Raw genomic sequence first — 25,246 nt, 5'->3', positions numbered from 1 at the left:
CTGCTTTTGAATATGCTATCTAGGTTGGTCATAACTTTTCTTCCAAGGAGTAAGCGTCCTTTAATTTCATGGCTGCAATCACCATCTGCAGTGATTCTGGAGCCCCCAAAAATTGAGTCTGACACTGTTTACACTGTTTCCCCATTTATTTCCCATGAAGTGATGGGACAAGATGCCATGATCTTCGTTTTCTGAATGTTGAGCTTTTTCACTCATCCAACTTTTTCACTCTCCTCTTTCATTTTCATCAAGAGGCTTTTTAGTTTCTCTTCATTTTCTGCCGTAAGGGTGGTGTCATCTGCATATCTGAGGTTATTGATATTTCTCCCGGCAATCTTGCTTCCAGCTTGTGTTTCTTCCAGTCCAGCGTTTCTCATGATGTACTCTGCATATTAGTTCAGTTAGGCCCAGCCTATCCTAGGATGGTAAGTTTCCACAAAGGCAGGTCAGGTACCAGGCCTGACACCCCGGGAGCATGACTCAGCCAAGCTTGTGGGACCAGCAGGGTGGGCATGGTGTGGGGCAACAGGTGTTACTCAGGCTCATTTCTGTGTGAACAACCCTGGCAGGTACACAGAAGCCGGTGTTCAACTCTATCCACCTCGAGAATGGACCACGGAAGTCAGATGCAGCCTTCATAAGACAAGAGGACTTTAGGTCCCAGAAGTAAGTCAGGCAAAGAGGAATGAGCTTGCCCCAAAGATCTAAAGCATGAGCTATAGTAACAGCACTCAGGCCGACTCCTTACCTCAATACCAGAAATGATAAACCACTGGGTGGACCAATTACAGATGATCCACCAAGATGGGGCACTGGAAAGGTATCCATCTGTGAAAAGCAACACTGGATGCGAGTGAGAGAGGGTGGTACTTCAAAATTCTAAAAGAAGATGACTCCAAGCTCCGAATTCCATGCCAAGCCAAACCAGCAGCCTGCTGGATGGGTGAGATACAGAAGTTTCTGCACACAAGTTCTTAAAATGTGCTGTTTCCTCTGTCCTCTCTCCAGGGTAGAGGGTGTGCTTTCTCAGGACGAAGAGCCCATCAAGAAAGAGCACAGCAACAGAGAAAACAGACAGAGGCAAAGCACGAACACAAGGAAACCTTAAACCATCAGGAATAACCTCAAGGAGAAGAAACGGAGGCTCCCCCATTTCAGCTGACTGTCCCGACCCTGCTCTCAGCAGTGGGCCAGTAGCAGAGGCTCTCACCCTGGAGGTGAGGGTGGAGTGATGATACAGATATCCTGGGGGAGAGGAGGCCCAGGGGACAATGTGGGGGGTGAGGACTCCAAGAGAGGGGGCTCCCTGGGAAAGAGACAGAGAAACTAAAGTGTGGGCCTGATAGGCTTAACCTTTATCAGAAGGAGTTTTCTAGAAATGCTGGAGAGTTACAAAGACCTAACAGAAAAAAAAAAAGGGCAAAATAGTTGTACCAGAAAGGGACCATCAACATGGTATCCTCCTCCAGCTCGCGTACAAACCACACTGACGTTGAGACAGAACCCGAAACAGTGACCTCGTTTTAGTAGAGGGAGGAGGTCAACGGATTGCTACATCCAGAAACGGCATTGTAAAAACTTCTGTAACTGTGCGTGGTGATGGGGCTTCCTTGGAGGCACAGTGGTAAAGAATCCTTTACCACTGCCAGTGCGGGAGGTGCCAGAGACACGGGTTCGATCACTGGGTGGGGAAGATCCCCTGGAGAAGGAACTGGAAACCCACTCCAGTATTCTTGCCTGGGAAATCCCATGGATAGAGGAGCCTGGTGGGCTACAGTCCACTGGGTCGCAAAGAGTTGGACACGACTGAGCGACTAAGCTCAATTATACCCCTCAAATTTTACTCATGTAAATGTAAAATAAATGCAGGGGGGAGGAGAAAGAAATGGCATTTTAAGCACATTATCTAGAAAAGCCTAACAGAGCTAAAAGCAGAAAATTAACAATAGTTTCCCTGAGAAACAGGACGTGGAGTGGGAAGAGGTGAGCAAGACACTGCTCTAATTTTATTAAAAATCTGGTGGAATTCATTGATCTAACTAAGAGAGAGAGGAGACGAAAAAGAGTACTTTATTCTCCTGTATAGCCTTCTTCAGGCTTCCCAGATGGTGTTAGTGGTAAAGAATACGCCTGCCGATGCAGGAGACACAAGAAAGGGGGTTTGAGCCCCAGGTCAGGAAGATCCCCTGGAGGAGGGCATGGCAACCCTCTCCAGTATTCTCGCCTGGAGAATCCCCATGGACAGAGGAGCCTGGCGGGCTACAGTCCACTGCGTCGCAAAGAGTTGGACATGACTTAGCAACTAAACAAGAAGAAGAAGATGCCACCTGGAGTGAGAGGCAGTCACACCTCGCTCCACCTGTTTCCCTTTCGGGAGTGCTGCCTTCATGCCCGAGACAGAAACACTTACTGCCCCAGTGAACTGAAATCGGCAGAGAACGATGAACTGAAATCAGCAGAGAACAAAGAATCTTTGAAAATACCTGCATTGTACACTTCTGACAGCATGTGTGTAGTAACGTGCAAACCCCAGACACAGGCGATCTCGCTTCTTCAGCAAATGGGAAACTTCCCCTAAAATATTTCCTGTTAAACTCATAGAGCACAGAGGTGACCACAACACTAAATTTGGTGCTGTTCTCTGAAACCTGTACCTTGAAAAATCATTGGTCTATGAGGACAAAGATGAAAATACATGACCCTGATAAAAATGCATTCACTGAAGAAACAGCCCAACAAACACACATAAAGCCAAGAAAATGTAACCGAGCTTCCCCCCAACACCGCACCCAATAGTTTCTGGTTTCCTGTTATCCTTCCCCATGAAATCAACAGTCTGTCTCCTCCCTCCTAAGCCTCCTCAACCTCAGGAGCTCATCCTCTTCCTTCAAAGAGAAATTAGCCACCATTGGCAGGGGACCCCAGTCACCTGCCCGCCAGGTGCGCCCAGCTTTCCCCCTGGTCCTCAGGAGTCAGAGGAGGAGGTGTCCTTTAAGTCCGGCCCCCGTGGGCTCCCCCAGAGCCCCTGCTGTCCCTGTCCCCCTGATCTCCACCCTTCTTTCTCCCTTCCTCCAACCTCGCAAGGGCCCACGCCCTTCACAGGACCCACCGAGCATCTGGGGAGCAGCCGGGGGTGGAGAATGGCATGGGGAGGCAGTGAGAACTCTGCGGAAGGAAGGAGTGAACATGGAAACAGCTAAAACCCTGTCGCTGACATTCAAAATCAGAGATCTTGATGGGCCTGAAGGGCAGGCGCCGGGAAGAGAATGGATTTCCTGTGCTGCCTGGACTCAATGCTGGCCAAAGCTGGAGCTGGTCGGAGGACCTAGACAAAGAGGGGACCAGGCGGACCGGGGCAGGGAATCTCCACAGAGACTGGGTCGTGATCCTGGGGCCGGAGGAGGCAGGGAGGCGCTGGGAGGAAGGGAGGGTCCCCCTGTCTGGGGTGACGAGGAAAGCCAGGCTCTCATGCTGGCCAGGGAAGGGCACTTGCTGGTTGGAATCCTAGCAGACCTGGCTGTGAGCTGACCTGGCCCCTCAGGGACACCATGCTTTGACGCCCCCTTGCCAAAGATGCTCCTTCGAAACCACCTTCCTGCAGTCGGTTTTCTCCACCCTCCTGGGCTCTCTTCTCGTTTGACCCAGAAGGTGGTCCTGGGAAACGTCACCACCCCAAACCTGCATCCCAACACACCCAAATCTGTCCTTCAATCCAACCTGTCCCTAGGCATCACCCATATATCAACCTCGTGGGGACTGACTTGGATAGCTTCAGTGGATGGCCCATGGGCACAGCACTCCCCCCCCCACCCAATCAGGAAAACACCCTCCTCCCCCATGACCCCAAACTGCTGAACCCCAGAGACCCTCAGAACAGTTAATACCAGCTACTCCTCATTTAACCTGAGAGGCTGAGTCACTCCCCCTTCCTCCTCCCACCTAAGAAATCACTCAGCCCCTCGATGTTACCTCCAGAGTCTCCCCCTCACTACCTGCCTCTCCTCACTACCACATGCTCCTCCAAAGGGGTCCTGACCCACCTCTGGCTCTGGGTTTTCCCTCTCCTAATTCATCCAAGGAGGGGTGACGGAAAGCCTGCAAGCAGAATCTGGTCCACTCGCTGCATGAAGCTCTGAGCTAGAACTAACCGTGTCCCTCCCTTGCTCACCCAACCCCAGTCACACTGGACTCCATGCTGTTCTGCAAACACCCCAAGCTCACTCACCCCAGGGCCTTTGCACATCCCGTTCCTTGTGTCAGGAGCATTCCATCAGAGGCAGCTGCTTGGATCCTTCCCTAATTTGCTCTTTGGACATCAGCTCATGGTCGCTCCTCTGAGAGGCCAGCATTGACCATCCTCCAGGAAGGTAACATCTCCTTGTCCCTACCTGTCCCTTGTCTGTGCTTTAATTTTTGCCCAGCTCCCAACATCCGGCTTTTCCTATTGGACTTCCATTGTAGCTCAGATGGTAAAGAATCCGCCAGCAATGTGGGAGACCTGGGTTCAATCCCTGGGTTGGGAAGATCCCCTGGAGGAGGGCATGGCAACCCACAGTATCCTCACCTGGAGAATCCCCATGGACAGATGAGCCTGGTGGGCCACAGTCCATGGGGTCACAAAGAGTTGGACACGACTGAGCAACTGAGCACAGTATGTATAAATGAATATAAGCATTTATAAGCAGTGTGTAGACATTGTTCAAGTGTCCCTGAATTAACTGAGCACCCAGCATATAATAACTACTCAGTACATATTAGTTCTCTTCCACTTTTATATACTGATCATCCTGTCTTCTCCCCAGTCTCCATACCCTCATTTGCTGCCTAAGGAAATCCTATTGGCTCCTCTTGGCCCATGTCTGATAATTTAGTGTTCACAGCATAACCTTAGAATTACTTGCTTACTAATCTGCATGTCTCACCAGGGTTCAGAATGTGTCTTAGTCATCACTATATTCCCAGCAGCTAGGGATAATGATACAACACATTTATCTGTACTCATTTGGATCAATCAGGCAGCTTAAAAACATTCATGCACAGCAGGACAAGAAGAGAAAGAGTAGCAAGAAGCTGCTGAGACAAAGTTATTACCCAAATAAGCAAAACCATAAAACTGTGAGAAATCACTCAAGATGAGCTTTGTGGTTATTACACTAGAGAAGAAAACCTGATGGGTTTCTGGAATAAACATTAATCTGGTTAAAAACAGCCCTCTTTCTTAGGACCTCCCACCAGCAGCTCTTGGTCTTCAAAGACCAAGATCAGGGAACAGCCTTACAGAGAAACTCGTGAAAGGTACTCCGGATCTAATAATAAGCACATGTGGCCACCACTCAAGAAATGTTTGCTGAAAATAAAAATTGTCCACTATTTTCCATGACCTGAAGATTCTCTATTTTGCAAGACCTTCCTTAAACCATCCTCTCCCTATCCAGGCTAACCATGAGCATCTTTAACCATTTTAATAGTTGTAGTTTGACAGACTATACCTGCCTATATAGTTACACATATACAAGCATGGTATAGGGGAATATCCTCTGCTGCTGCTGCTGCTGCTAAGTCACTTCAATTGTGTCCGACTGTGTGTGACCCCATAGACGGCAGCCCACCAGGCTACCCCATCCCTGGGATTCTCCAGGCAAGAACACTGGAGCGGGTTGCCATTTCCTTCTCTAAAATATCCTCTAGTCCACCCCAGTTCACTAAACCTTTGTGAGTATATCTATAGCATTTCAGATCCCACGATGGTTTCAGGTATCTGAGAATAAGAATTTCTCAGATATATACCCTCAGCCTGAGGCAGGTGAGTCTCCCTAGACTGACAACACCCAGTGTTTGTCCCCCATTTATTCCTGGGTCTGTCCCACACAGAAAACCCACACTGTTAACCTTACTCTTACAGTTACATCTTCTCTTCTAGGCCTCTTTTGTTGCAGTTGTTTAGTCACCAAGTCTTGTCTGAATCTTTGGCAACTCCATGGACTATACTCCGCCTGGCTCCTCTGTCCACAGGATTTCCCAGGCAAGAATACTTTAATGGGTTGCCATTTCCTTCTCCAGGGGATCTTCCCAACTCGGGGTTTGAAACCATGTCTCCTGCATTGGCAGGAGGATTTTAACGTATAAGCCACCAGGGAAGCTAGGCCATACATACAGTAAGTCATACAAAGCTTTTATCAACGATGCCAAACCTTTCTGATATTCACTATTCCTAAACTGTAAAGCCCCAGAGAGCCTGTGGCATGCAATTTAGAAGTGTGATACATTGTTTCAACCAATTCACTGAACCAGCTATATCTCTCTCTAAAAGCAGAGAGCAAGCTCTCAGAGCTGAGTGCAGACCGGGGACTTCTGGTATATCCTCTGGGCCAAGCACCATGTAGGCCTGAAGCAGACACTCTTCCATGGCTCCTCATGTCCAGATAGAGCTAAGATAAGGTGGGGGATGTGAACCAGACTTGCTAATAGGCTTGAAAAGATGCCTCTCAATGTAGAAACAATCCTCTCCCAGTAAAATTATCTTCACCTATGCTGAAACCATTAAGTGAAATTCTGTAATATTTGTAAAATGTAAGCCCTAATTTTTGGCTCCTATGTATGCTGTGCTGTGCTTAGTCACTCAGTTCTGTCCAGCTCTTTGTGACCCCCTGGACTCTAGCCCTCCAGGCTTCTCTGTCCATGAGGATTCTCCAGATAAGAATACTGGAGCGGGTTGCCATGCCTCCTCCAGTTTGTTCCCATATCTGTCTTCTATTATTTTTTAGAGTGATAGAATGAGCCAGGTTAGGATTGTGTTATTGACTATGGTAGCCACTAACTACATGTGGCTATTTAAATTGAAGTTTAAATTCAAGAAAATTTAAAATACAGTTCCTGAGTCATACTAGTCACACACTATAAATTCAATAACCACAGCAGGCTATTTGCTACCCTACAAGACAGAACAAATGTAGACTGTTTCCATCACTGCAAATTTTCTATGGAACAGTACAAAGTCATCTTTAATAATTCAATTAACTTCTACGGGTCTGTTTCCTCTTGTGTAAAAAGGGAACAATATCTGCTTCCCAGGTTGTTGTAAGACTTAATGAGGTGCTAACTGTGAGCGTCTTTAATCATTTTAATATTTGTAGTTTGACAAACTCTACCTGCTTCTACGGTTATATATATAGGCATGGTTTGAGGAGAGCCGCAATCATTTATAGTAGCGGCTGTCAAAGAAGTTACTATCAAGTAGAACAAAGAATTTATATTTCAGGCCATGTGAACAGAAGGATGCAGTCCAGGAGGATGGAGGAAAATCCACACTGTTCAGATCATCTCAGAATGCTGCATTTGAGGAGGAATGTGGATAAACTGAAGCATGTTCAAAAGAGCCTGGTGAGTCAAAGGAGCCCAGGATTTCTCACCTGGGGAAAAGAGACTCAGTGGAAATGGAGAACAGAACAAATCTTGAAGCAGATAAAGGACTGTCGTGGGGAGGGAGCCTGGATCTTGGGCTGCTGGAGAGGTAACAAAGAGGTGAATTTAACTCAGTATTAGAAAAATAGTTGCTGGTCAAGAGTTGTCCGACAGTGGAAGTGCTGCCTTATGGAGAAGAGTTCATGATCCCAGAGTGCGCTCAAATGCAGTGATTCTTAAACTTGAGTCACCTGGGGAGCTGGAGAAAACTCAGATGTTCTGGCCCCACCTCCAGGGATTCTGGTTCAAGGAATGGGGTGGAGCCCACGATCTGCATCTCTACAAGCATCCTGGAGACGGCCAAGATGATGCTGGTGGCTACTGGCTCTTTGAGGGGCACTACTCTGACATCAGCTGGCCCAACCCATCAGTGATGGCATACAGGGGGCTCTTGACATCAAGTGAGAGTTGGATTCTGCAACCTTCCAAATCAACTCTAGAGGACGGGCCTCCAAGGACTCCCAGTGGGTTCTGGGCATTCCAGACTGCACAGGTGCCCAGTCTGAGAAATGGCAAAAGTCAGAGGACTCAAGGTCTCCTGCCAGGCACACTCTTGCACCATCACCTCAGGCTAATCACTTTCTTGCAGTTGAACTAACTGCATAAGTGGAGGGTATTGTTATCATGTGAGCGTGAAAGATGCTCTGAGGAAAAAGGCCCAGCATAGACTTCTCTGCATGCATGGTCTCCAACTGCGGGTTCAAGACTAAATCACATCAGAGCAGCTTTCTAGGTGGCATCGGGAAGGACTCAATTTCAGTATCATGAGCATCATGGAGCACAAGAGGGACTTCTCCTCCAGCCCTTGCTAACCAAGGCAATCACCATGTGGCCATACAAAGCACAGTGAGAGCTTATCACTCCTTTCACCAAAACCAGACATTTCATGCAAAGATTTGTGCCTGAATATTTTCAGTAGCTCCACTCATAACAGCCAACCGTGACAATAACCCAAAAGAACATCAGCTGGCAAATGGATAAACAAATTCGGGTATATCCCCGAAGCAGCAGTGCTGCGCTACGCTCATCCAGTGCTGTCCGACTCTGTGCGATCCCCTGGACTGGAGCCTGCCAGGCTCCTCTGTCCATGGGATTTTTCAGGCAGGAATACTGTAATGGGCTGCCCTTTCCTCCTCCAGGGGCTCTTTCCAACCCAGAGATCAAACCCAAGACTTCTGTGTCTCCTACATTAGCAGGTGGATTCTTTACCACTGAGCCCTCCAGAAAGTCCCGGAAGAGGCAGACTGCTGCTGCTGCTGCTGCTAAGTCGCTTCAGTCGTGTCCGACTCTGTGAGACCCCATAGATGGCAGCCCACCAGGCTCCGCTATCCCTGGGATTCTCAAGGCAAGAACACTGGAGTGGGTTGCCACTTCCTTCTCTGATGCATGAAAGTGAAAAGTAACAGTGAAGTCGCTCAGTCGTATCCGACTCTTAGCGACCCCATGGACTGCAGCCTACCAGGCTCCTCCATCCATGGGATTTTCCAGGCAAGAGTACTGGAGTGGGGTGCCATTGCCTTCTCCGAAGAGGCAGACTAGTCAGCAAAAATGAGAAACAAGCCACTGATAAACACAATAGGGATGAATCTCAAAGTTTTATGCTGGGTAAGCAAAGCCAGGCGCAAAAGACATCATATTATAAGGTATCATTTACGAGAAACTTTAGGGAAGACAAATCTAATCTACAGTGAGAGAAACCAGATCAGTCCCTGGGATGGGTGTGGATGGGAAAGGAACTCAAAGTAACCTTTAAGAGAGATGAAATGTTCTAGATCTTGATTGCCATTTTCATTCCACAGGTGTTTACACTTGGCTGTTCCCTCAGAATGTGTGTGTTTTTATTGACAGTATACTGCAAGAAGTTATTTAAAAACAAAAGCAAATGGGGCATTTTCTGTTTCACTGGGTTCATTCTGTTTGATGGTGTACTTAAAACTGGTGTCACTGGTTGCCTCTGGGAAGAAACAGGCAGTCAAGGACAGGCGTGGGAAAGACAGCTAATTTCATACTTTTAAACTTCTGAACTATGAGGCAGTATTAGCCATTTTTAAATCCATAAAATTTAAGATAAGAAAAAGAATTTATAAACATGTCCCTCATTGGTAAAGTGAGAGAGACCCAGCCCTATGACTACTGGACTGTTGCCCAGTCTATTTCAGGTTGTGGAAACCCTGCTTCTTGAGACAGGAACTATATGGTCTGCATTGTACTAAACTCCTCTGAGCTCTGAGTAAATAACAATTGTTTAAAGCATTATTTAGGAGTTTAGTATTTGTCAAAAATACATCAAAGATAAGAATGTGCACACACAACCACAGTTTTAAAATAATTATAACTTGAACATCAGGTAACTACCACCACCGAGGTCAAAAAACAGAACACTGCCTACACTCCAGAACCTTTCATGTGCCTTCTGTGATTAAACCTTCTCCCTCTACTCTTGATTTTACAGATAAGAACGTCTTTTACCTATATATCCCTAATCAATACTGTTCAGGTTTGGACATCTTAAAACTTTCAAAAAACTGAATCATTCTGTACATGTTATTAAAGGCGCTTTTCTTCCCCAAATTGCATTTGTAAAATTTATCTACATTGTTGCCTATAGCTCTAGTTTATTGCTCTATGGAAAGAATTTTATGGTAAGAATAAATGAATAAATCACAATTTACCTGCCCACTAAAATATTCCTGAGCACTTACACAAGGCATCTTGGGGTCTCCATTGCCTATAGAAAAAACAGATCCTCGAGGCAACCACTGCCCCCAGGTGGGTCTCCAAAACACCTAGCCAGTCTCATCTCCCCTACTTTTCTCCACTACCTCATGTGGCACTGCACCAGTTGAATATATTGGTGGAAACATTAAGTACGATTCCTTAGGCCTGGAGGGTTGTCCACCATGCACTGGATCTACCCAAATCATTCCTCTCCGTCAAAATCTGATTCAAGCATGGGGTCTCCTTAAGAAGACCCCACAGTCTCATTTATCCAGGATGCCACCTGCCCAACAAAAAGCTGTATTAAAATGAATGATTCCTTCTTTGACCCTTCACCACACTCATGCCATTCAGCCTTGAGTAATACCCACACCGTCATGCCCGTCTCAGCTTTGTCCTTCCAAGACACAGCACTAAAATCTTGAAAAAATGGGCAGATAATAAATGTTAGAGCTTTTGAACTCAAACTCAAAATCCTGAGAGCTACTGCTGGTACCAGGTACTGCTGCTAAGTCGCTTCAGTCGTGTCCGACTCTGTGCGACCCCATAGACGGCAGCCCACCAGGCTCCCCCGTCCCTGGGATTCTCCAGGCAAGAACACTGGAATGGGTTGCCATTTCCTTCTCCAATGCATGAAAGTGAAAAGTGAAAGAGAAGTCGCTCAGTCGTGTCTGACTCTTAGGGACCCCATGGACTGCAGCCCACCAGGCTCCTCCATCCATGGGATTTTCCAGGCAAGAGCACTGGAGTGGGATGCCATTGCCTTCTCTGGGTACCAGATACTAAACAGTCAAAAATATGTATTTAAAAAGTTAATTTTCACAAAAATAACATCAGTGAAAGTGAAATCATCATGATTGCTTCATACAAATTTGGGTTCTTCATGCTTCTAACACTGATTTTTTATTAAAAAAAAAAGAGCTTTATGTTATGCCATATACTTAATTATACTTTGCCAACTACATGATCTACTCTTTAGACATAGTACTTCAGTTTATGAAACCACTCTTATGTTTTGTCATCTAAGTTTTATTTGATTTTCACTTTTATAAATAAAACATTAGTGAGCATAAAAATACAGAGTTTTAGAGTTCTTGGGACACAGAATGTCAGTGCCACATAATTTAAGATAGCTTGATAAGAGGTACATTATCTAGAGAAGACAAAGTCCTTGAAAGAATATTTCAACCTAGGAGCAACAATGGGGAAAATTACAGCATTTTAATGAAATTAATAAATGGGTCAGAAATTCCAATTAACAAGTGCTTCAAATTTAAAAAGCAGGACAGTCATTTTTCTGTCCATGAAAATATACATATAGGATTGTAAATTCTCCAAAAAGGAGAAATAAAACAGATAAACAGAAAACCTATGGCCATTGTTTGCCTTGCTATCATACTTATTAAAAAATATATGGATGGAAGACATCATTTCCAAATAAAATTAAATATGCCTTTCAATTATTTAATGCAAAAATCATTATTTTCAATAGACATTAAAAATATATCACAGGAAAAAATGTTTGCAACTCATGTTACAGAAATTAGGCTAAAGTTATTAATATAAAGAGAGTTCTAACAACTCATTAGGAAAAGCCTAATGACTCAATTAAAAATATGGATAAAAGTTTTCTGTAAACAGATAATGCATAGAAAAGATAATTATAATGGTTCCTGAACATAATAAAAAATACTCAAGCTCTGCTGCTAAGTCACTTCAATTGTGTCCGACTTTGTGTGACCCCATAGACAGCAGCCCACCAGGCTCCCCCGTCCCTGGGATTCTCCAGGCAAGAACATTGGAGTGGGTTGCCATTTCCTTCTCCAATGCATGAAAGTGAAAAGTGAAAGTGAAGTCGCTCAGTTGTGTCTGACTCTTCGTGATCCCATGGACTGCAGCTTACCAGGCTCCTCCGCCCATGGGATTCCAGGCAAGAGTGCTAGAGTGGGGTGCCATTGCCTTCTCGATGCTCAAGCTCAGAGAAATGCAAAACCATAAAACCATACTGGATAGCCTTTTTTACCTATCAGATTTACCAATCAAAATGTTTGATAAAATGCTGTTGGCAAGGGTATAAAAAGAAATAGGCAGTCACATGCATTGTTGCCAGCAGCATAAATTGGTAACACTCCAAGGAAGTATAATAATACAATGACAGCCATCAAAACTACAAGGACGAACCCCCTCTGACCCAACAATTTCACTTCTGGGACTTCCTCCTACGGCAATACTTGCTTACATGCAAAATAATGCATGTTCAGACCCTTAACTATAATGCTGTCATAGCAAAAGTTTGGAAAGAATCTTATTCTGTCAGTAGGAGACAGGTTAATCTGTGACATCCATACAGTGGGATTCAGCTGATCACAAGAAAGTGATCGCCAAAGTGCGCTAAGAAGAAATATAGCCCAGATAGTAGTCCACAATTTGCAGAGAATATTTTGTATTTGTTGAAATATGCACTATCTGGAAAGATACACAGGAAACTGGTAACATTGGTTGCTTCTGGTAAGAAAGTGGGTAGCCAGAGAGAGGCATGGGAAAGACATTTACAGACTGTTTAACTTTTTGTACCTTAAACTTGTGAACTCTGAGGCTATTAGCTATTTTTTTTTAATAAATAAAGTTTAAAATTAATTTTAAAAACATGTTCCTCATTGGTAAAATGAGAGAGATACAGCCCTATGACTATTGTTGCCCAATTTAGCATCATACATATATCTCCCTGATTTTGAGTGTTCACTATAACTTCATAACAGGTTAGAGAAATACAAAATAAGCTCTAGAAACAATGATAGCTAAGAGACCCAAAGTAAGGTTAATTCACACTCAGGGGCTCTATGAAGAAACAGTTTGTTTCAAGACAAGATCAGTCTGGCACAGATCTGCAGAAAAACATTATGGTTAAACGAGCTGACTGAGGAAGTGGCAGGTTGTGTATGTTTTGTTCGTTTATTTATTTCCTAACTTTATTAAGGTTAAGAATTCAATGTCCTGTGGCAAGGTATGGGTCACTGAAGCTCTGCTTATTCTGCACAGTGTCGGTCATGCTTGTTATGAGAACACAGGTGCAAACAAAGAAGCTTTTTCTCCACCTCCTTAGACTGGTAATAGATGACCAGGCAGGGGCTTCAGTGAAGGAGCCAGACGTTTCCCCGTCTTTAGGGCGAAGGGCGCTTTTGTAAGAGACAAACCTGTTGATCAGGGGCTTTTCAGAGAACATTCTTGGGTAGTCTCTTTATTCTTCAGCTAAAAATAAGACTGTTTTCTACACTATGCACACCTGGGGGGCGGGGTGATGTCCATAATCCACCTGTCTGCCTCCTGTTTTCTTCTCGGGGAGTAGAGACAGTACACCCAAGCCTCCGGGTGGGATAGAAAAACAAATCACTCGGTGCCCGTCTCAGCTGGCTGACGGCGATGGCTCAGTCTTGAGCGTGTGCCCAAGCTGGTCCAGATATGCCCTCTCTGGGGACAAGAACGGACACAGGTTCAAGTGCGTGTGGTCCGGCGGGCTTTGGGCGAGCAGGTCACGGCCTGCGAGTTTCAGAAAGCCAAAGGTCCAGTGCGCTCGGGGGCACACCTGCCGGGCCAGGTGCGTGCGGGGTCAGCCCATCGTCTCGCTCGCGAGGCTGGGCTACCCCCACGGAGGATGCCAGCTGCTTACAGAGGGAGGTGCATCTGGAGGAAAGTTGGGAGTGGGCCAGGGCGGACACCTTCCTCCGCAGGGTCCGCCGTGCACCGCCCCCCACCCCCCCATATCGAGCCCCCGGGCGCGCCGTCCGTCCGCTCCCGGGCGCCCCAAGGTCACCTGCCCGCACCCCCTGCCCCTGGCCCCCCGCCCCACCCATCCCGAGCTCTCACCAGAACACCAGGTTGGCCCCGACGAAGGCGAGCAGGCTGTGCAGCGGCCTCTTCCAGCTCAGGAGCTCGTCGGCGCGGCTGCCCAGCCACAGCGCCGGCTCCCCCAGCAGCCAGGTCACCACGGCGGCCACCCCGCCCGCGGCCTCCTCCACCTGCCGGCCCGCGCCCGCCGCCGCCCCTTCCTCCGGGGGCGCGGCCCCCTCCGGCTCCTCGGGGGGAGCCCGGGGCGGCGGCTGCGGCGCCTGCGGGGCGGCGGCGGGAGCCGGGGCTCCCTGCTCGGCGGGCTCCGGGGGCGCCGGGCTCGCCATCTTCGGCGGCGCGGGCGGGGACGGGCTCGGGCGCGCGCGCGCGCCTCGGTGTCGCGCGGAGAGGGCGGCGGGTCCCCGCGCGGGGCGCGCACCGCGGGGCGCCGGCGGCTGGGTGCCTTGTGACGTCAGCGTCGGCCGCGGCGGGGCGCCTCCCGGGGGAAGTGGGCGCGGCCGGGTTGGCGCGGGGCTGGGCGGGGCCGGGCGGCGTCCCCGGGGGAGCGGGGGCGCTCAAGCGGGGCCGCCGGAACGTGATCCCCGTTTCCCTTCCCAGCCTCCGTCCGCCCGCTTATCTAAAAGGGAGTCTCCGGGCCACCGGCGGAAGCAGTTGGCCGTCCTCACTTTCTCCGGCCGGGGCCTCCGATCGCCCATCCTGCAGCCTTAGAGCGCATAATGGGGCGCCCCTGAGCCTGGCAGCGTGTTTCAGCCCCTAGTTCCCCGTCCCGCATCCCCACCGAGTGCCCTTGCAGGGGCAGATTGCACCTCCATAGCCGAAATCTTCAGGACTCTTAGGAACAACATGATGATTTAAAGGCTGGATTGAGAAAGGAAAGGGCCCGGGAGGAGGGGGGTGGGGGGCGAAACATTTTGGGTCCATTCGGAAGCACGTGGCCCTCTGGTTTTACAAATTAGGAACCGCCAGGCCACCGCGTTGTGGCAGGGGGCTTCCTCCCTCCGACTTGTGGACAAAGTCACCTGGCTCCAAAATGCACGCTGGTCTATGGAGGGCACAGGTGAGCGGGGAGCTGAGACGCAGGACCGCTTGGGTGTGTTACACAGGTTAGGCCAGAGTCACTGTGGTCACAGCAGTCATCAGGACAGGGGTCAGGTGCTGTGACGGGGTGACCAGGAGTTCTGAGATCTCTCAGACCTGGCCTCACTGGCCCTGGTGCTTCTGGGTGATTGGGGGGGGGGGGGCAGCGGCTGGGATGAAAGGTAAACGTTCATGTTCACTTTTCCCTATTTGCATTTTCTAAATGTTCTCTTCCTTCATCCCCATTGTCACTTTCCTCTAGAATAAAATGTTCCTTCCCTTTGCAGAGCATTCTACTTTGATGAATCAAAGCATCTTATATCTTCTTGGAGTTTACTACTGGCAACCAGCTTCTTTCACAGGATGGATGGGGCTCATTCTCAGAGCTATTTAAAGCCTGTTGTTTCCAGGGAGCCTCTGGAGAATGTTCTAGAGTGTTCATCTGGGGGTTATTATATATGTTTATACCTCAGTGTACACATACGAAGAAATTCACTGATGTACATTGCAAGTGTATGCACTTTCCTGTGTGTATGTTATACCTCAAAAGGGTGTAAGCCTAATTTACTTAGAGGTTTATTGACCACCTACTGTGTACCCAACCCCTTGCTCAGCTCTGTGGGTATGGCTTCCACCCACAGGAAGCTCACAGTCCAAGGAAGGGCCAGTGACAATTGTGATCACTGCCGTGATGGAAATGATCACTCAGGGCTAAGAGTCCTTACTTCAGTCATGTGTCCAAAATTAGGGACAAGTGGAGGAGTCAGGTTTCCAGGAGCTTTTTGGAATAGAGGTTGTCTGTCCTGAATTGTAAGCAGGAGGGCAGCAAAGGAATATTCATTGGAAGGACTGATGCTGAAGCTGAATCTCCAATGCTTTGGCCACCTGATGTGAAGAACCGACTTATTGGAAAAGACCCTGATGCTGGAAAAGATTGAAGGCAGGAGGAGAAGGGGACGACAGAGGATGAGATGGTTGGACGGCATCACCAACACGATGGATATGAATTTGAGTAGCACTTGGAGTTGGTGATGGACAAGGAAACCTGGCTTGCCACAATCCATGGGGTCACAAAGAGTCAGACACAACTGAACGATTGAACTGGGCAGTAAAGGCAGGATAGGGTAGGGAAGAGGAGGCAATCATGTCTGTCAGGAGATCAACACAAGCGAAGTTGGGGACTTACAGGTGGAGGTCATGGTTCCTTGTGTGTATCTGCAGCAGATCGCTTCAACTGATCCACTAGTGGAAGGAAGTTTGGTTTTTGACCTGCCAGCAACGCAGAGTCTCATGTTTCTGGCTTGTCTGTGAGTAGATTCATGACAACCCAATACAGTAACCAGGGAGGCATGAAAAAGCAATATGGAAACAGTTCTGGTGTTTTTACCACGAAAGAAGAAACAGTCTTTCCCTGGGGCTTCCCTGGTGGCTCAGTGGTAAAGAATCCACCTGCCAATGCAAAAGACGCAGGTTTGATCCCTGGGTGGGGAAGATCCCCTGGAGAAGGCAATGGCAACCCACTCCAGTATTCTTGCATGGAGAATACCATGGACAGAGTATCCCAGTGGGCATGAGGTCACAAAAGAGTCAGATACGACTTAACGACTAAACAACAATTTTTCCCTGAGTGTTGTGCACTCTCTTAGCATTGGTGCAGGAGCTTTTGAAAGATAAAGGATGCTTTATTGTGTCATCTGGCCTTTGCTTAGCAAAGGACTGAGACAGCCCAAGGGTTGCCCTAGACTCTGCAACTGGAGGGAGGAATTGAGAAATCTGATATCCCCATTTTCCAAACCAGGGTGATGTGCTTCTAGAAACGTGTCTGCAAGATCCTACACATTCCTCTTCTCCCTGGAATTTAATTACTGTCATCAGGATATGCTGAAGTAGTAAAAGCTGTTGACAGCCAAGACACATAGAAGCTCAACTTCAGTTGCTACGTGTGGGTTGCAACGCTTACCTCCGCTTATTGATAAAGCTCCCTCCTCACACCTCTGTGAAATCTTTCCTTCTCTCTTAAAATGCTACACAGCTGGAGTAAGTGCTGTCATCTGTCTTTTTCACCTCTGACCTCTAATGATTACTAGCAAATAATGTCACAGGAGCAGATGCTGGCCTAGACACATAACTGGGTGCTACTGAGTGTTTTTGTCTGATTAACTTTGCGATGTGTGAATAATGTATTCAGTGCTAAGACTGCATCAAAATAATATTAATGATGCTTAAAACTTGTCCCCTCATCTCTACAACACGTCACATTTAAAACTCCTGTGAGTAACCTTATGGTTTAAGATTCTTCTGAATTTTGCATCACCATGTATGGGGAACAGAGTGATTAACACTAATGAGGTAGACAATTTGAAAATATAGATCCAAGGAAAGCAAGGAGACTGGGGATATGTCAGAGGGAAAAAAAAGAAGAGTGCGAGACAAAGAAAATAGTTGTAGCCACTGAATCTAAGTGACAGTTTAGAAAATAACCAGTCAGGCAAAGAAAGCCAAAATACACACAAGAACTCTTAAAAGAGGTCACTCACCTTTCTCTTCCAAAAGTAGCTAGAAAGTTTGTAATAGGAGAAAAAAGCAATGAATAATTAATTCCTACTCTAGGAGGCCACATAGGCAACCTCAAGCTAAAGCCTTAGGACGAGAGGGAAATGCCTCCATATTTTCTTCCCCTAAAATGTTTCATGTTAGACTCCTAGGTCCTTACATGAAGGAGCTGTGTACCCATGTTGTGTTGTATTGGTCTGGCAGATAGATGTTTGTGTGCTGATAATTTTGTTAAGCTTTGTTAATTTGGTGAAGTTCCAATACATTGGCTACTTAATGTGAAGAGCCAACTCATTGAAAAAGACCCTGAGGCTGAGAAAGATCGAAGACAAAAGGAGAAAAGGGTGGCAGAGAATGAGATGGTTAAATGAGATGGTTAGATAGGATTACCGATGGAATGAATGTGAATTTGAGCACACTCCGGGAGATACCTCTGGGGAAACCTGGTGTGCTGCAATCCATGGGGTCACAAAAAGAGTCAGACGTGACTTAGCGACTGAACAAGATCAACAAGAGAGCCTGATAGATCACACTGAGCAGAGAGAAGTAGGAACACCACACCACGGCAGCGACAACAGAGGGAACGGAAAGGAAGATTGTGCCTGGTTTCCAAGGCCCAAGTCGCAAAAGGAATTGGCTTTCTGTTCGGGATTGACTGTTGTGCTTATAAGAACTGGAATATCCAAACCAGACTAACCTAATTTGACAAGGATTCTGTAAGGGGGATGCTTACCAGAAATGAACTCTAGCATGGTGGCCAACCACACCAAGTTGGGGTACTCAGTGTTAGGTATCATTCCCTAATAATATACAAAAGAGCTTTTGCAAGTCTTCAGGAGGGTTTGTTGAAGGGACCTGGGGTCACACTGCAGGAGTGAATATCCTGGAAAGGTACTCTTTTATCCACCCACAGGCACACACATCAACACAGACAGCAGCAGCAGCAATGATTTCAGAGCATTAACTGTCAACCCCTTCCCACGGGCCCAGCAGTTACACTCACCTCAGTGGAATGGCCACCCTTCTGGTCCTATTGAAGGAGTTCACCAAGAGGAAGTGACCTCTAATTGACACTCAAACTGGACCCAGGTGATTGGAGGCACCGCATCCCCTCCTCTGTCCTGGGATGTATGTTCTGCCCACTGTTCCCACAGTGGGAGCGGTCCCGAGGACACGGCCGTGAGAGACAGGTGTGATGTTGAGATCATTCGGGTGGTCAGTGTGAGTGAGCTCCATTAAGGCCTCCGTGGAAGGACACAACTTAGGGACTAGACACCACCACCAACAAGCTCTTAGGATTCTGGCAGGTGGGGGTGGAAATCTACTGTCTCCTCCAATGGAGCGCTAAGAAGTCTGAGCTTTGGGACCTTGGGTAGGCTTCCAGCAGGAGAGTCAAGTGGCCTGGCTGGTGTTGCAGAAAAGTATCTGGGGTAATGGATTATACAGAGCCTGGCAGAGACCCTGGGACAGATTTTTTCACTAAGACCAGGGAGACAAGGAAGAGCAGGTTTGGAGCATCTTTGGAAAAGCTAGGTAGCAGGTGGGCAACGGGATCTGCGGCTTGGAGAGCAGCAGGAGTTCTGAACAAGAGCCGGATCAGAGGTAGGAAGCAGCCTGTATGAGAACTTGGCAGAGGGGCGAGGTTGGTGTGAGCTCACAGACCAGATCAGGTTGACCATGTGCAACAGAAAATGCGATGACACTTTTGGACAGACAGATCAACAGAAGGGAGTTTTGAGCATCATTTGCCAAGTTTAGACCCAATTCTGTGAGCAAAGGAGGAATCCTGAAATTTGTGACTTTCTTTTTTTATTGTCTTTTCCTTTGTTTTTTACCGCAGAACCGATAGAATTCCAGTGCCTGAGACCCAGGAATTGCGCTGGACGTCCATTGTCAAAGCAAAACCATGAATATGATTGTCTCTAAATGCAGGTCTCCAAATCAGGCCTTCAGTCTCGAGGGGTATTCTCGAAGCTAAAATTAGAGCGGTGGAATGTCATGGAATCACTGCAAGTGTTACATCCCACGGACATCCCTTCAAAGTCTGAATTTGGTTTGTCACCTCTTACTAATTTTAGTTCGTTAGAAATTGGGCACAAAACCTGGTGACTTTTTGGGCTGGCATAGTGGTACAGGCACTGCCAAGCACTTGCAATCAGGCTGCGTCACCTGCATCCTCTGAGACCTGTGCATGGAGGGGCCCAGCTAGTGCTGTTCATGGGGACCCTTAGGCTTTACAGGACTCAAGTGCCCTCTGAGTCATCAAAGGAACTAGGAGATTGCATTTAATATAGTTCATAGTGTACTACCAGAGAAGGCAATGGCACCCCACTCCAGTACTCTTGCCTGGAAAATCCCATGGATGGAGGAGCCTGGTGGGTCGCACAGAGTCGGACACGACTGAAGCGACTTAGCAGCAGCAGCAGCAGCAGCAGCATAGTATACTACAGGGGCTTCCCCGGTAGCTGAGTTGTAAAGAATCCCCCTGCAATTCAGGAGATGCAGAAGACATGGGTTCAATGCCTGGGTCAAGAAGATCCCCTGGAGAAGGGCATGGCAACCCACTCCAGTGTTCTTGCCTGGAGAATCCCATGGACAGAGAAGCCTGGCGGGCTACAGTGCATAGGGTCACAAAGAGTCAGACACGGCTGAAATAACTGAACTTGCATCCACAGTATACTATATTGGCTTGGAGACCAATTTATTGAAAATTGATGGTCTCTGTCTCCCCCACTGCATGCTCACTCTTGTCCCACCCCTGCTCTAAACCACGTCCCCCAAAATGGCCTTGGGAGCTTCCTCTGGGTTGCCTGGACAAGGACTGGGCTGGGACTGAAGGCCTTTCTCTTTTCTCCAGAGAGAAGGTGCATGTGAACTTAAGGTCCCACAGACTCAGGGGCCTCCGCTTCCAAAGCCAGCTGCCCACAGGCTCTCATATTCCCCATGTTCTGGACAGCTGGATTTCCCACACTCTGCCAACCACTGCATCCAGTGGCCCTATAGACCATTTTTTCTCCCACTGATGAAGTGGTTCTCGCAAGTCACTTTGAGTGGCAGTGATAGTTGCTCAATCATGTCTGACTCTGCAACCCCATGGACTGTAGCCTGCCAGGCTCCTCTGTCCATGGGATTCTCCAGGCAAGAATACTGGAGTGGACTGACATGCCCTCCTGCACGGGATCTTCCCAACACAGGGATCAAATCCATGTCTGTTTCATCGCCTGTGTTAGTGGATGAGTTCTTCACCAGTAGCGCCACCTGGGAAGCCCTGAATTGGTTGTCACTTTTACCCTGTAAAGAAGGGAGGGGACAGAGTTGGAAGGATGAGACTCCTTCTTTGGGAAAGCTCCCTCACCATGGGTCCCAGAGAACTCCCCAGCTCCAGCATTTCTTTTGAGTTAACCCATCCTATGTGGGACTGATTCCTTACAAGCCCTGTTAGAGAGGAAGAGGGGAGATCACAAAGAGAAATCCCACTCCAGCACAAGAGGGAACATTTATGACTGCCTTGTCAACCACAGTAACACGCAGTCTCCAAGGCAAGAAACGCTGGGGTGAGTTTTGAGTCTGGTTTCTCCCTCCTTCTCTGTCTGGAGTAACCATATGTCGGGTTTGCCCACAACAGCCCCGGCTTATGCTTGCTGTCTGGCATGGTTATTAATAGCACTTTGCTTTCTTTCTCAAGGTGTCCAGGTTTGGATGATAAACTATATAGACTCCCCATCCATCTCTCATTTGTCAGCGACTGCTGAGAACCCTCTTCCCAGATGTTCCCATGCTCATCTCTCTTATTCTCCATTCTCAGAGCCACCTTCTCTGTCCCAGATTCATCCCTTGCTGCCTGTCTGAACTGCAGTAACCCCTTCTCTTCTGATCTATACCATACATGACTCATCCAAAACACGTCTTGCAACATGGAACACCCCAAATGCTTCCAACGATGCCAGTTACCCAGGACCCCTAAACTGAAATAATTATAAGCCACCTTCTAATGTCCTGGGTCACCTCTCTCTAAAAGTCGCACTTCTTTGTAGGCAGATTGTGCTACTAAGCCACTTCAGCTGTGTTCAACTCATTGCAACCCTATGGACTGTAGCCCTCCAGGCTTCTCTGTCTGTGCGGTTCTCCAGGCAAGAATACTGGAGTGGGTTGCCTTAACTTCCTTCAGGGGATCTGAACCCACGTCTCTTATGTCTCCCGCATTGGCAGGTGGGTTCTTTAACACTAGGGCTGCCATTAGCTAATGCTAATCTGAACACTCAGCTGTAGTCAGATTTACTTTTCACTGAGTCCACACTCGAAGCAAGCCCTCTCGTTACGCCTTTGCTGACGCAGTAAAACCTTTTCCTGTCTTCTCAAGCCCTAGTTCCTCAATCTGTAGCTTTCCACTGCTTGTCCAGAAATCCTTCCTCAAGTGCAAAGAGCCTGGTTTCAAAGTCATGAAGATCTTACAATGATTGTAGCTCTTAGTGTCCAAGCACTGAAAGTGAAGGTGAAGTCACTCAGTTGTGTCCAACTCTTTGTGACCCCATGGACTGTAGCCTACCAGGCTCCTCCATCCATGGGCTTCTCCAGACAAGAATACTGGAGTGGGTTGCCATTCCAGAGGATATTCCCGACCCAGGGATCGAACCTGGGTTTCCCACATTGTAGGCAGACGCTTTACTGTCTGAACCACCAGGGAAGTCCAAGCACTAACCACTGCGTTTTATCAGTTTTAAGACTCACTTTTCCGCTCTATTTATTTGCTTACACTTGCACTATGTCTTTGTTGCTCTGACTGTGGTGAGCCAGGGCTACTTTCCTTTATGGCGCGTGCACTTCCCGTTGCGGTGGCTTTTCTTGCTGTGAGGCACAGACTCCAGGTGCGGCTGCCTCAGTAGTTGCAGCTCCCAAGCTCTAGAGCGCAGGCTCAGTAGTTGCACTGCATGGGCTTAGTTGCCCCAGGGCAGGTAGAATCTTCCTGGGCCAGGGATCGAACTCATGTCCCCTGCACTGTGAGGCGGATTCTTATCCACCGCACCACTGGGGAAGTCCTCCCCCCTCCATTTTAACATACCTGGGAATGAAATATACCTTCAAATCTATGCCATCTTAGAATCAATATAGTGACTCTCTGGCTTCCTGTTATAACACTAACTCTTGGCTTCTCCATCTTTTTTTTTTTTTTTAATATGTATGTGCTGTGTGCTTAGTCGTGTCTGACTCATTGCGACCCCATGGACTGTAGCCCACCAGGCTCCTCTGTCCATGGGGATTCTCCCAGCTAGATTACTAGAATGGGTAGCCTAGCCATTCCTGAGGGAAATTTCCCAGCCCAGGGATCAAACCAGGCTCTCCTGCATTGCAGGCAGATTCCTATACCAGCTGAGCTATATATGTATTTATTTGCCTGCACCAGGTATTAGTTGCGGTATGTAGTATTCAGTTCTCTGACCAGGGATTGAACCCAAGGCCCTTGCATTAGGAGGACAGAGTCTTAGCCACTGGACCACCAGGGAAGTCCCCTCCTCATCTTTTTCTTTTAAAAAAGCTTTTTATTTTGTATTGGGATGTAGCCTATTAACAATGTTGTGATAGTTTCAGGTGAACAGCAAAGGAACTCAGCCGTGCATATCCTTATATCCATTCTCCCCAAACTCCCCTCCCACCCAGGCTGCTACATAGTACTGAGCAGAGTTCCGTGTGCTATTCAGTAGGTCCTTGTTGGTTATCTATTTTAAATACAGCAGTGTGTACATATCCTTCCCAAACTCCCTAACTACGCCATCCCCCCATTCTTCCCCTCTGCAACCGTAAGTTCCTTCTCCAAGCCTGTGAGTCTGTTTCTGTTTTGTAAGTTCATTCATCTGATTTCTTTTTAGATTCCACATATAAGGAATGGCTTATTTCTCCTTCTCTCTCTGCTTTACTTCACTCAGTGCCATCTCTGGGTTGATACATGAGTCTCAAGAATGTTGTGGGAATGACTTGAGATAATATAGTCATGACCTGGGGTGGGGAACCTAGATGCTATCCCCAGCCAGTCTGTAATCATCACCCAGCATCTCATGGGAAGACATATACCACGTGCAAAAGTTGTTGCAACACATACCAAAGTTTGTATACTAATAGAATCTCACAGCATCCCCTGCACTGTGCAACATTGGAAAGAGAAACTAGTTTCACCCCCAGGGGTGGCTTAACCACAACATGCCACTGAGAACCCTGTTCAGAGGAAATAAAGGGAACCTCTCTCCAGGGGGTAATGTATCAAGTAGCTTTGAGTAGTAAAGATGGAAACAACAAAAGCAGCTTTGTCCTTAATTTGTTCCTAAGTAGAAAAATCTTCAAAAGCTGAAAGAAAGTGAAAGTGTAAGTTGCTTCAGTCATGTTTCACTCTTTGCAGCGCTATGGACTGTAGCCCACCAGGCTCCACTCTGTCCAGGCAAGAATACTGGAGTGGGTTGCCATTCCCTTCTCCAGGGGATCTTCCTGACCTGGGGATCAAACCTGGATCTCCCTCATTGCAGGCAGATTCTTAATAGTCGGAGCCACCACTTAACAGTCAGAGCCACCAGGGAGGCCTGATTTTATGTTGGAAAAAAAAAAAAAATCCCCAGGCAAGTAAGTTTTGGATCCCAAGTGGCTGTTTTGATAATGTTCATTTGGACAGTTGCCTTCCCTTGTGAGAGGTCCCTTGCTTTCTGTACAGAAGCCCAGCAGGCAGCCACGCTGGTGTACAGCTAGCTGACTGGCAGGGAATTTTTCCTTCTCTGTCATTTTGCCACCACCTTTGTGCTGCTAGTGGTAAAGAACCTGCCTGCCAACGCAGGAGATGTAAGAGATGCCAGTTAGATCCCTGGGTCGGGAAGATCCCCCAAAGGAGGAAATGGCAACCCACTCCAGTATTCTTGCCTGGAGAAGGCCAGGGACAGAGGAGCCTGGCGGGCTGCAGTCCACGGGGCTGCAAAGAGTCAGACATGAGTGAGCATGAGCACGCACACACAGGAGAGGCCCAGCTTTTGCAGAAAAGACTCAAGTCTAGATCATCAAAGGGCTGAGGTGTAGGGTTTGAATTGGAGATATCAGTAAGTATGAGGTCATGATCTGATAACATTCTAACTCTGCCCGCAGAAAGAGCCTGATTCAACGATACCCTGTAGCAATGAGCTCACTTAGGGAGCAGATGGCTTCTAGCTTATTGTTATTGTTTGTTGTGGTTGTGTGTTGTGGTTGTTGTGTCTAACTTTTGTGACCCCATAAACTGTAGCCCGCCAGGCTCCCCTGTCCATGGGATTCTCCAGGCAAGAATACTGGAGTGGGTTGCCATTTCCTTCTCCAGGGGATCTTCCCCATCCAGGGGGTGAACCTGCATCTCCTGCATTGGCAGGCAGATTCTTTACCACTAAGCCACATAGGAAGCCCCTGGTTTCTACCAAAAAAAAGCTAGGCTCCTTAGAGAATTGGCTGATGCTAGGTCTGAGTTAGGAACATATTGCTTGCCAGAAAGCAAAGATGTGTTCGAAGATGATTTACTAGTTCATATCAAAAGGACACAGAAGCCAACTTGAAAGGGATTCCATTGACCAAATCTGGGAAACTTTGAGGA

At 47.6% G+C, this 25,246-nt stretch overlaps 1 protein-coding gene across 1 annotated transcript in view; it reads right to left on the bottom strand.

The window, feature by feature from the left end:
* RETREG1 (reticulophagy regulator 1) overlaps positions 1 to 14,498 on the bottom strand; it is a 156,916-nt gene extending 142,418 nt beyond the window's left edge. Inside the window, exon 1 of the mRNA XM_069556125.1 lies at positions 14,044 to 14,498. Within this exon, the coding sequence (XP_069412226.1) occupies positions 14,044 to 14,351 (308 nt within the window). The 5' untranslated portion in view covers positions 14,352 to 14,498. The remainder of the gene's footprint in view (positions 1 to 14,043) is intronic.
* Between the last annotated feature and the right edge of the window lie 10,748 nt (positions 14,499 to 25,246).

Source organism: Ovis canadensis, chromosome 16 (genome assembly GCF_042477335.2).
Source record: "Ovis canadensis isolate MfBH-ARS-UI-01 breed Bighorn chromosome 16, ARS-UI_OviCan_v2, whole genome shotgun sequence".
NCBI classification, from domain to species: Eukaryota; Metazoa; Chordata; class Mammalia; order Artiodactyla; family Bovidae; genus Ovis; species Ovis canadensis.
Note: the sequence above shows the minus strand (reverse complement) of the source record. Positions and strands in the feature narration are given on the sequence as shown.